The sequence below is a fragment of the Acanthaster planci genome, unplaced genomic scaffold, assembly GCF_054643075.1.
Source record: "Acanthaster planci isolate LZ-2023a unplaced genomic scaffold, COTS_SCS Contig3, whole genome shotgun sequence".
Classification (NCBI taxonomy): domain Eukaryota; kingdom Metazoa; phylum Echinodermata; class Asteroidea; order Valvatida; family Acanthasteridae; genus Acanthaster; species Acanthaster planci.
Window position 1 is genome coordinate 426,087 of NW_028257627.1, and position 12,138 is coordinate 438,224.

A 12,138-nucleotide genomic window follows, 5' to 3' on the forward strand; every position below is an offset into this window, starting at 1 on the left:
TGCAACCCTCACCGCAAACCCAATCCTAACCCTTACAATACCCCTAACCCTAACCCTATCTGTATCCCCATTCCTGTCCCTAACCCCAACCCTATTATCATAACCCTACCCCTAACCCTAACCACAAACCTATATCTCGCTAACCCTCACCACAACCCCAATCCTAACCCTTACCCTAACCCTTACTCTAACCCTAACCCTGGCCCTATCTGTAACCCCAATCATATCCCTAACCCCAACCCTACCCCTAACCCTAGCGTTAACCCTAACCACAAACCTATATATCGCTAACCCTAACCACAACCCCAATCCTAACCCTTACCCTAACCCTAACCCTAATCCTAACTTTAACCGTACCCCTAACCATATCTGTAACCCCAACTCTATCCCTAACCCCAACCCTATTATCCTAACCTTAGCCCTAACCCTAACCACAAACCTATATATCGCTAACGCTAACCACAACCCCAATCCTAACCCTTACAATACTCCTACCCTAACCCTAACCCTATCCCTAACCCTATCTGTAACCCCAACCCTGTCCCTAACCCCAACCCTATTATCCTAACCCTAGCCCTAACCCTAACCCTAACCACAAACCTATATATCGCTAACCCTAACCACGACCCCAATCCTAACCCTGACAATACCCCTATCCCTTACCCTAACCCTAACCCTAACCCTATCCATAACCCTGCCCCTAACCCTGTCTGTAACCCCAACCCTATCCCTAACCGTATTATCCTAACCCTAGCCCTAACCCTAACCACAAACCTATATATCACTAAACATAACCCTACCACAACCCCAATCCTAACCCTTACCCCACCCCTACCCCTAACCCTTACTCTAAAACTACCCAAGCCCTAACTAAAACCCATATATCACTTACCCTAACCCTAACCTTAACCTTACCCCTAAACTTAACCCCATTATCCTAACCCTACCCCTAACCCTAACCACAAACTTATATATCACTAAACCTTGCCCTAACCACAATCCCAACCCTCACCCCATCCCTATTTGTAACCCCAACTGTATCCCAACCCCAACCCTATTATCCTAACCCTAGCCCCAACCCTCACTGGGAAAGTATGGCTGTTGCGCTTGAATATGGGAAAATTGTTTACTGTGAAAACAAGAGGCATCAATTAGTGCACCCTTTGAAAATAGTGAAACAAAGGTTGAAAGCAAGGTAAACTGAGACAGAAAGGTGCATTTTGAGGGTTTACATGAAAACAATTTAATTGTATTTATAGTAAAGATTGCGGTAACACCATGTATTTATCTCTTCTTTGAGTATGTGTGGTTCTGAGAAGAACCGGGGAATAACTCGACGTTTCGAACAGTGTACTCTGTCCGTCTTCAGGAGACTAACTGGGATTTGTTGAAATGGGAGTAATGTTTCGGGTCCAACAGACCCCAACGAGAGACGCTCTTGCGAGCTAGGGTGCCTCACCGACGCGTTCACGGGTGGGGCCGAGTTGGTTTTTGCGCCCGGGTCCAAGCGTAACTGGAGATGCGCCCTTTCGCGGTCAACGAAGTCCGAGGAAGAAATCTTCAGCGGGCGCCCACGTGACGTTCCCCGTCCGGCACCCACGGCGGGAGCGACGCCGCCCACTGCAACATGCCGCCCTCGGGCCGGAAGCCATGGTTCATCCGTGCCGACCAGCTGATCGCACGAATGGCATTGGGACCAACTTGGCAACTCCCCGAGTGCCCTCCTGCGGGGTGCACTATTAACCGTGGATTTCAAGTCAGTTTGGGGCGGCCGTGTCAGACATGCAGCCCAGCAGCCAATCATCAGCCACCGGGGAAGCACCCGCTCCTCTGCCGAGTTGGAGTCCCGTCGGGCCCGCCGCTAGTCCTCACCGGTCTCCTCCTCCAAGTCCGGTCCGCCCAAGGGCCACCGGGCGGCACCGGCCGGCCCTCCGCGCTTGACCTCCTCCCCCCGCTGCTGGACCCCATCATCCCGCCTCCCCGGCCACCGGGGAAGCGCCCTTCTCCCAGAAGCCGCTCCCGCGGTGGCAACGCTGGCTCCTCCGTGGCAAGTCGTCCGACCCGGCCCGCCAGGATCGGCCCGTCTGCGGCGCGGGCAAATTCTCGGATCGAAGGTTTAATTTCAGTAGATCGCAACGAAGCGGCTGCTCTACTGGGCACGATGTTTATCTCTAAGAACTAATTAAATGACGAAGCATTTGGCTACCTTAAGAGAGTCATAGTTACTCGCGCCATTTACCCGCGTTTCGCTGAATTTCTTCACTTTGACATTCAGAGCACTGGGCAGAAATCACATCGCGTCAGCGCCCCAGCTGCGGACGTCGCGATGCTCTGTTTTAATTAGACAGTCTGATTCCCCTGGTCCGTACCAGTTCTGAGCCAGCTGTTGGGCGCTGGCCGAAGCGACCGCAGCTAGGCGGCTGCGCAACTAGGACTGTCCACGAGGCACGTCTCACGCCGGTCCAGGCTCGCCCGGCGCGCCAGAGGCTCTGGAGCCGGCGTGTCGGCCTGACAGGGTCCCCTGCCCGGTGCCGGGGCCCGCAGGCGCCGCACGCCGCGACCCGCCGGCCGTGCGCGACGGAGGGGGCCCGCGCGCGGACGGCCCCGCAGTCGGGGGGGGGGGGGAGCGCCGCCGCCAGGACACGGCGCGCCCTGCCGCTTTACCGGATGCAACTGCTCTCTCTCTCTTTCCCGGGCGCCAGCTATCCTGAAGGAAACTTCGGAGGGAACCAGCTACTAGACGGTTCAATTAGTCTTTTGCCCCTGTACCCAAGGCAGGGGGGGAGGTGGGGCGCTTGTGCGCCGGCCGCCGCGCGGCCGGATCCCGCCTTGGTCGGGCCCTGGCCGGCCTTCACTGTCGTTGCTCCTCGGGGCTTCGCCTGGCGGCGCCCCGACTCGTAGGCCCTATAGAATCCTTGGTCCGCGTTTCAAGACAGGTAGGCAGGGCATGCAACAATCGCCCGCGGACCCGGGGACCGGAGACCCAGCCAGGCGGCCGCCGCATGGAGGCGACGACGCACAGGCGGGTGCGGCCTGTCGTCCCTTCTTCAGCCGGGCGGCCCGTGCGACCACGGCAGGTCTCTAGGCTCTTCGACCGCCCCCCCTGTCGGGGGACCAGGGTGGCCGGACGAACCCCAACCGGCCGGTCTATGCCGGCCCGGATGCCCAGCCGGTCACGGGCGCCGCGCCCAGGAGAAGTGCACTTGGCCGGGCGCGGAGGCGCTCCTGCGCCCCGCCCCCCTGCTAGGGGGTTGCAGAGGTGCTGGGCCGCGGCGGGCACCGCGGCCTTCTGTTCTCTTCTTGACGGCTTCACGTACTCCTGAACTCTCTCTTCAGAGTGCTTTTCAACTTTCCCTCACGGTACTTGTGCTCTATCGGTCTAGTGCCGGTATTTAGTCTTGGATGGAGTTTACCACCCGCCTTTGGGCTGCGCCACAAAACAACCCGACTCCCAGAAGCCCTGGTCGCCGGCCGGACGGCGTCTGCAGGGGCCTGATACCCGCCACGGGACGGAGGGGGCCTCGATCAGAAGGACCTCGGCGCCGCTGCGACCACCGGACCGGACTTCCCTACGCCACAGTTCCCGTGGGCCCGCCGGGGGCCCGGGATTCGGCGCTGTGCTCTTCCGGCTTCGCTCGCCGCTACTGGGGGAATCCTGCTTGGTTTTTTTCCCTCCCCTTAGTGATATGCTTAAATCCAGCGGGTTCTCTCGCCCGACCTGAATTCGATGGGTTCGCGATAGGCCTTGGCCTCTCTCTCTCTCTCTCGCCTCTCGGGGGCCCGGCCGGCGCCTCGGCTGCTGCCAGGAAAGGGGCCCACCTCCGCGGCCCGTCAGCGCGGGCTCTCTTCTCTCTCACTCTCTCTCTCTCTCGGCGCTGGGCGCCCGCTCCCTCTCCGGCGGTCCACTCGGAAATCTGCCACGGGGCTGGCGGGGCCAGGCCTCCTTTTTTTCTCTCTTGGCCTGCCCTGCCTGCCTGCATAGCCTCCTTCCGGCGCGCTCCCTCAAGGCCGCCCGTGTCTTTCTTGTTCGGCTCGGGGGACGACCGGCGCTCGTGGGTGTGCCGGATACTCAGCGCTGACCTGCCACACCACGGCGGACTCCCCCAGGGAGCGATCCGGCCCTCCGCGCGGAGACTGCGCCCGGCTGGTGCCCCTTCGCCTGCCCGCAGATTTTCCATTATCATCCTCCCCGGAGAGCGGGGGACCCGCGCCGAATCCTCCCAGTGTCTCGGTACACCCATTGCTGCCGCCTGCAGCCAGTGTCCTCGCGGGGGCCTCGGGCCCCCCGGCTGCCGGCCGGCGCTCTCGCGCCGCGGCCCCTCCCGGCCGTGGCAATTGCCCAGCTCAATGCAACCCTCAGGCCGACGAGGTCTGTGCGTTCGAAATGCCGATGATCACTGCGTTCTGCCATTCACACTGATTCTCGCAGCTTGCTGCGTTCCTCATCGGGGCACGAGCCGAGTGATCCACCGCCGAGAATTGTCTTTCGCTTGGGGGGTTGGCTCTGTCCATCACATCTCGATAACTGCGCCGGTGGCCCGGTCGAGGAGCATCCAGCTCTTTTTGGAATCCGAAAAAAAAAACACCGGCAGGAGCCGGCCGAGCGGGGACCTGTCCCCTCTCACGCGGCGGCTCCCTTCCCCAAGGGGGGCCGCTCCGACCGCGTCTCACCAATCCCCCGGTCCATTCGAGGCCGAGCCTCGGCGTCCCGGGGCCCCAGCGAGCGCTGGGAGTCCCGCGCCCACTCGGCTCGGGCTACAGTGCACCCTGGCGTGGGCCACTCCCGCCTACACCCGGAAGACAGCACGGTGGCCGGCCCTCACCGCCTCAGCTGTCGGAAGGGGGCCGGTCGGGCACGCTCTCTCTGCTCGGTAATGATCCTTCCGCAGGTTCACCTACGGAAACCTTGTTACGACTTTTACTTCCTCTAAATGATCAAGGGATCTCACTAAACCATTCAATCGGTAGTAGCGACAGGCGGTGTGTACAAAGGGCAGGGACGTAATCAACGCGAGCTGATGACTCACGCTTACTGGGAATTCCTCGTTTGAGGGAGACAATTGCAACTCCCTATCCCAAGCACGAATGAGGTTCAACAGATTGCCAAGACCTTCCAGCCAAGGGCGACTACCCGCTGATAATTTCAGTGTAGCGTGCGTGCGGCCCCGAACATCTAAGGGCATCACAGACCTGTTATGGCCCAATCTTGCGTGGCTGAACGCCACTTGTTCCTCTAAGAAGTCAGCCTCCGGCGCTGCTGCCGGCGCGACTATTCAGCAAGCCAGAGTCTCGTTCGTTATCGGAATTAACCAGACAAATCGCTCCACCAACTAAGAAGGGTCATGCCCCACCACCCACACAATCAAGAAAGAGCTCTGATTCTGTCAATCCTCACTGTGTCCGGGCCGGGTGAGTTTCCCCGTGTTGAGTCAAATTAAGCCGCAAGCTCCACTCCTGGTGGTGCCCTTCTGTCAATTCCTTTAAGTTTCAGCTTTGCAACCATACTTCCCCCGGAACCCAAAGACTTTGGTTTCCCGCCGACTGCCCGCTGCGTCATTGGAGTAACGCCGGCGGATTGCCAGTCGGCATCGTTTATGGTCCACTACCTCACCGTGTCGGGATTGGGTAATTTGCGCGCCTGCTGCCTTCCTTGGATGTGGCAGACATTCGAAGGATCCGTCGCCGGTGCGAGGACCGTGCGATCGGCCAGGTTATCCAGAGTTCACCAACGGAGCCGGGACGGGCCCGGGTTGGTCTTGTTCCTACTAAGAGCACGCCTACCGCAAGGTCGGCGCTTGCTGGCATGTTTTAGCTCTAGAAATACCGCAGCTATCCGTGTAGGGGGATGCGCTCGAACCATAACTGATTTAATGAGCCATCGGCAGTTTCGCTTGGTAAAGCTTTTACTTAGACATGCATAGCTTAATCTTTGAGACAATCTTTAACTACTGGCAGGATCAACCAGGTAGCCCCTCGGGGCCGGGGCCCGCCAACTCGGGCCCTCAAGACTGCTCGGCAGCGCCGCGGCTGCTGGGCCGCGGTGCTGGAGTCCTGCGCCTCTCTGCTCTCGCTCACCTCCTGGCCTCCGCTCCCTCCGGCCTGCCGACGGTCCCTCGCCCTCTCCGGCCCGGACAGCACTTCCTCTCCTTCCTTGGGCGCGCGGGCGGCCGCTGGAATGCCGCCCGCCGGCCCGGTGCGCCGGCTTCCTCTCGCCTCGATCCAGGAGGGGGCACCCGGATCAGGCAGGAAGCCAGGAGGCTGGCCAAGCTGAGCTCCCTCCGTCTGGGAGGTCCCCTGCCTGCCGCCGGGGCTGCGGCTCGGAGCGACCGTGGGGCGCCGCCTGCCGCCTGCTCGGCGGGCGGCGGGGTCGCGCGTGGCTCCGTCCGGGGGGGCCCGCTGCCGGCTCTCCGGGCTTGGGACGCCACCGCACGACGTCAGTGCGCCTTGGGCGGCTGGGACCCGGCGGAGCTCTAATACGGCCCGCCACAGGGCGGGCCGGTCCCTCTGGAAGCTGCCGGGCCAATCCAGACGTCCCAAATATTGCTGCTCGGGGCAGCGGAGAGCCCGCCGCTCTCCGAGGGGCCCTGCTCCCCTCTCCCTCTATCTACCGCTCGCTCTTCCGCAGCGGGCCGGGCTGCTGCTCCAGCCCCTCCTTAAGGCTTCCGGCCACGCACCACCGCTCTTCCGGCCCGGGGTCCGGCCGAACTGCACCCCCAGGAACGGCCTTTCCGACACCTCTAGGCAAGGCCTGGCCGGCCAGCCGACGCTCTTCTTGGCATGAAGAGTCGACCGGCCGCGCCGAAAACGCCGTTGACGGAGCGCCCGGAGGGCCTCCTGGCGGGACGGCAAGCCGCCACTTTCGTCGAGCCGCTCCGGAGCGGGGCTTGTCAGACCCCGAGGGAAATCGCTCCCGAGGCTTGGGCTCGACCGTGCAGGAATAGCCGTTTTGTATGGACAATATATGGCTGTACTGATTTCTGGCAGCTGGAGCTGAGCTCGAGACCACCCTTCCCCCTATAAATAGGCAAACCAGGGAGTGGGGGTTAAGGTCCAAAATGCTCTCATTGAAATACACACGTTTTGGGCCCAACTTGTCCCGGCGCAAAGCCCTCTCAGAGACCTTGGGTGGGTCAGCGAGCCGATGGACGGCAGGCTCTAGGCGCCCGGCCCGCTTTCCGCGGGCAACCCCGGACATCCGAACTTCTCGGACCAGGTTTTCCGAGGAAGGCGATTCACCGCACCGCACCACCCTCCCCGCCGGCATGGAGCCGTTTTTGCCCGGGGAAGCATGTCGGAAATGCACGGCCTTAGGGGGACGGCGTGCGGCTGCAGTGGTTTTTTTTTTCCCCAGGACGGAAATTTGCCGCGCCACACCACCAGTCCCCGCCACTCCGGAACCAGGCTTGTCCAGACCCCAGGGGGAATCGCTCCAGAGCCCTGGGCTCCACTGTGTGGGAATGGCCGTACCGTATGGACAATATAAGGCTGTACTGATTACGAGAGACGCTCTCAAGAGCGGGGGTGCCTCGACGACGCGTTCGCAGGTGGGGACGAGTCAGTTTTTGCGCCCGAGTCGGGTTGAAACCGGAGATCCGACCTTTGGCGGACCACGAAGTCCGAGCAAGAAATCTTCAGCGGGCGCCCACACAACGCCGCCCGTCCGGCACCCACGGCGGGACCGGCGCCGCCCGCTGCAAGACTCTGTCCCCGGGCCGGAGGCCCCGGTCCCTCCCCGCACGAGGCCCGTCGCACGACGGCATTGGGACCGACTTGGCAACTTGCCACCCCGGTGCTATTCCCCCAGAGCCCTCCTACCCTGGATTTCAAGTCTGTTCAGGGCGGCCCCCTCAGATTCCCGTCCCAGCCGCTGGGCGAGCGGGGGTTCTATCCACCGTCAGTCCCGGCGGGCCCTCCTCCGGCTGCGCCCGCTCCTCCTCCGCCGCCTGTCCGGCACCACCTCCGGCCCTCCGTGCAACGGGGCCCTTCCACCACCGGTCCTTCGGGTCCACTTCCCCCCCCCCAGGGCCGCCGGGCGAGCGCCAGTTCACTCCGCCGTCAGTCCCGGCGGGCCCTCCTCCGGCTCCGCCCGCTCCTTCTCCGCCGCCGGTCCTCCCCGGTCTCCTCCTCCTCCTCGGGTCCGGCCCGCCCGAGGGCCACTGGGCGCCGGCTGGCCTCCCGCGCTCGACCTCCTCCCCCCGCTGCTGGACCCCACCGCCACGCCTCCCTGCCACCCTATCCCTATGAGCTCAAGACCACCCCCCCCTATAAATAGGCGAACCAGGGGAGGGGGGTTAAGGACGGAAAAGCTCTCATTGAAATACACACGTTTCTGTTCCAACTGCTCCCGGGGCAAAGCCCTCTCAGAGGCCTTGGGTGGGCCAGCGAGCTGATTGACGGCAAGCTGGAGACGCCCAGCCCGCTCGGCTGCAGGAAACCCCGGACATCCGAACCTCTCAGGCGAAGTTTTCAGAGGATGGCAATTCACTGCTTGGCGCTCGATTGTGTCGGAAATGCACGGCTTTAAAGGGTTTATGTTATGTGTTTTTTATTTTTCAATTGATAAAGTGTTTCTACCTGAACAATTGTTTGCTCATTTTACCTTGCTTGCACCGCCTTGATATCAATAAAAAAAATAAAAACTTGTTTGAGGGGTGACCAACACGCCGCGCCTGTCTCCTCGTTAATATAAGAATATGTGACGTAAACTCTGGAGATCGGCATACTTTCCCGGTAATACGTGGCAGCTTGATCAGCAGCGTCACACGCACTTCTTGTAAAGTTTCTTGAGAATTTCGCCGCACTCCTTCACGAAAATAACGTAGTTTTTTTTCAGAATGCAACCGACCTGTGTTGTTGCTGGTTGCAGCAACACTACCAAAGATGATTTTACTCTGCATCGTTTTCCATCTGACCCAAAATTTCGACAAACTTCGAGCCTTCTTGTTTTGATCGAAACGCCAACAATCAATAACATCAGTTTGAGATTAAGTTCAAGGCATATGCTTCGTCTTGATGCTGTACCCGCAATATTTCTAACAAGCAAGAAAAGCGAGCCGGTACTGGAAGAGAAGAGGAAGGGTGCTTTGGCAAAACGCGAGCGACTCTGAGTAAGTTTTATCGTTTCTCACTCGCCATGCATTCATGTTAGTTTCATAATCGCATGGTGCGTGTAATCGTTTGTACACGTTTCGTTATGCAAAGTACACTTCATGTACAGTATATGTGCGTGTACGTGGGGTGGGTGCGTACACGTGGCTACCGGGTGGGTGCGTGCGTGTACATGTATAATGAACGACATCGTGGGCTTACACTATAGAGTTACAAATCTTACACGTACGTGTACACGGATACATGTACATGTACATCATGCCTTGTAGTTGTACCTGTACACACGTACTTCACGAATGACAACTATTCGCACTGTCCATGCTGGTGACTGCCCAAAATTCAATTTTATTAGCCTACTTTAATATTTGTACATCTTGATAGGCTAATGACGGGGCAGGGTTGAAATCGGTTAACACTCTATAAGCACAACTGTGGTAGTTTAAAAATGACACTGTTGTTTTACTGAACTATTTCTCCTATTCATTTTAACAAGGATTAATTTCATTTAATTTGTTTTCTTTCATTGGAAACTGCTATCAGGTTATGGAGGCTGTGCTTCCACGGAAACAAGCCAGAAGAGACAGCAACCATGTCGGAAAGGTGGGAGATAGAACCTTGTGCATAGAAAGTGTGCCAGACCCAGAGTGTACTGCGGGTGCTAGTAGCATGATTCCAGCTGTGTCGGTAAGTCCATCACAATCACTTGCTCCCTTCAACTATTGTTGAACATTCAAGAGGAACAAATGGGTATTGTTCTTTCAATTTTTCTCTCTGGAAATATTTTTAAAATAACTTTCATTTTGTTCTTTTACATGTACAGAGTGTGGATGCTGCTTGTCAGACTGATCCAGTGAAAATTCTTTGTTGTGATATACGTAAGTATCGAAATGCATTTGAAATGTCTATTTTTGTTATCATATTGATTTATAAATGGCATTTTTCTTCTTATTCTGTTTTCTTGCTCTCGCCATAGTTCATGATAAACAACAAATTTATGTAATTTTTTTCGGATAGATACCGATGCCGAAATACAAGCTATTCCCGAAGTCAGCGAAACTGGAATACAATGCAAGCTGCTTGATAATTCAGAGGTCGAGGAGGTACAAGACAATGAAGTTGAAGAATTAGAAGAGGAAGAGTTAGAAGAGGAACAAGAGCGTGATGATTCCTCCGACTATGAACCATCCTCATTATCATCTTCGCCATCATCTTCATAACCTTGTCGCACCCGGTCATTTAAAAAGTAAGTACGATAGATGCAGTATATAAAATGAGAATTCATTTTATAACGTTACAACAGAAACAAAGCGAAATGTTTTTTTTAAATTTAAAATTAACCTTCTCTCATCGCAGAGTAGAAACCACTTTTCATTCCTACACTCACCGTGGTATCACCTTGGTTTACCCAAATGCCATTGATCTTTTGTAAACAGAAGGGGGAGAAGTCCACGGACCGTTCCAATATCACCGGATGTTCTTCCTCAAGATCACCCAAAGTACACTGTGTTCGAGGGGGAGCTCTTCCAACTTTCCAGGAAGTGTTTCAAGTGCGGTTCACGGAAGATCAGTCTGATGAAACGAACTGTGGGGACTTTCGTTTCTGTTTTTCAGCGATGAGGGGCCTGCAAGTCCAAGGGGACGACCTGGAGTTCCCAGCCATGGCTGGGTGCAACACCTGCAGGAAATCTGCTACTATCTGCAGCTTTCCTGTTTGCTGGTGCCAGCCCATCAAAGGTTCTCCGCATGTTGACCTGTATGGGGGCAGCTTGTATTTCGCTGCGCACTTTTTCCTCCCACCAGAAGAGACACCTCTTGCCATCAGTTGAAGCGGTGTGGACACAACACATCACCGAAGTAAAGCTTCGTTTGAAAGCTGATAATCAAGCGCTAGTCATCGGCGGGGATGGACGGGCAGATAGTCCAGGCCACTCCGCTAAATATGGGAGCTACACTGGAACTGAACTCCACGCCAACAAGATTGTTGATATTCAGCTTGTACAGGTGAGTCTTTGTTTCTAAAGAAAGGTAGAGTTGATGTACATGCGATGGTTTTCGATAAATGGTTCTGGACAATTTGTACAAGCAAAAGGATGCATTCATTTCACTAATTTTATTCTGTATATAAAAGTCAATTTGAAAGTTGCTTATTTCAATTTGCTGCTGTCGCTGCGCCTTGATTGATAGCCTCAGATTGACTGTTTAGTTACTAACATTTAGCCAATTTCTTTGTTTTTTATTCATTTGTCAGTCCAAAGAACTCAAGAGTAGCTACCTCATGGACCTGGAGGGCTTCAAAAGGACAATGGCAACCCTACGTGAAGCTGACCTCACTGTCTGCAAGCTCGTCACTGACTGTCATCGGTCTTTGGCCAAATATGTGGGGGAACATGAGCTAACAGTTCTGCACATGTATGACGTCTGGCATATAGCAAAAGGTACCGATAGTTGAAAATATAGATTTGAAGTTATATCCCAAAATCAATATTTGTTTTTATGACCTTCAAGACCATTTGTCGAGGACTACAGACTTTCAACTGAGTTTTTGAGAAATACATAGGAAAATAGTTATGGCAAGAAATTATTTGAAAGGCCCAAAGTATCTTTGCATTATCTCAGATATAATTTTTAATGGAACAATTACTTTCCTTTTTGCAAAAAAGTAATTTCACTTGGTAAACAAAACGTAGGCCTTAACATGCTGAAGTTTAATTTGTATCATTTTTTTTCATGAAGGGATCAAGAAGACGGTCGATAAGTTAGCAAAGAGGAAAGGGTTTGAGGTGTGGCCGAATGGAAGAGATCCATAAACAATCATGTCCACTGGTGTGCCTCTTCCACCACTGATACAGAGGAGGATCTCCGGGAGGCCAAGTGGGCCTCTTTATGTAACCACATCGTTGGAGTACACCGAGGGCACTCTGCTCTATATACTAAGTATGACCATGGCCAACTTGGGAGGCGAAAGAAGAAATAGTCGAAGCCAGGTATCAAAAAAGAATTTACATTCAGGCTTTCCCTGATGGTTCTTTA

The 12,138-nt window shown here is 55.8% G+C and overlaps 1 protein-coding gene and 2 pseudogenes across 1 annotated transcript; 1 reads left to right on the top strand and 2 right to left on the bottom strand.

Annotated features, from left to right (window-relative positions):
- Window positions 1-4,350: 4,350 nt before the first annotated feature.
- LOC147795599 (5.8S ribosomal RNA) lies at window positions 4,351-4,481 on the bottom strand (annotated as a pseudogene).
- Window positions 4,482-4,872: 391 nt separating this feature from the next.
- On the bottom strand, window positions 4,873-5,968 carry LOC147795600 (small subunit ribosomal RNA; annotated as a pseudogene).
- Window positions 5,969-9,133: 3,165 nt separating this feature from the next.
- Window positions 9,134-11,915, top strand: LOC147795601 (uncharacterized). The gene is made up of 6 exons (XM_087131592.1): window positions 9,134-9,143; window positions 9,649-9,708; window positions 10,123-10,266; window positions 10,727-11,109; window positions 11,357-11,543; window positions 11,842-11,915. Exons 1-6 carry the CDS (start codon window positions 9,134-9,136, stop codon window positions 11,913-11,915), a joined length of 858 nt encoding a protein of 285 aa, XP_086987718.1.
- Window positions 11,916-12,138: the final 223 nt, after the last annotated feature.

What these genes read in the sequence shown, in the direction of transcription:
- LOC147795601 (XM_087131592.1), top strand. An exon ending in ACAGCAACCATGTCGGAAAG is followed by an intron (nt 9,709 to 10,122) that starts GTGGGAGATAGA and finishes TTTTTCGGATAG; the next exon opens with ATACCGATGCCGAAATACAA. An exon ending in GTTAGAAGAGGAACAAGAGC is followed by an intron (nt 10,267 to 10,726) that starts GTGATGATTCCT and finishes TTCAGCGATGAG; the next exon opens with GGGCCTGCAAGTCCAAGGGG.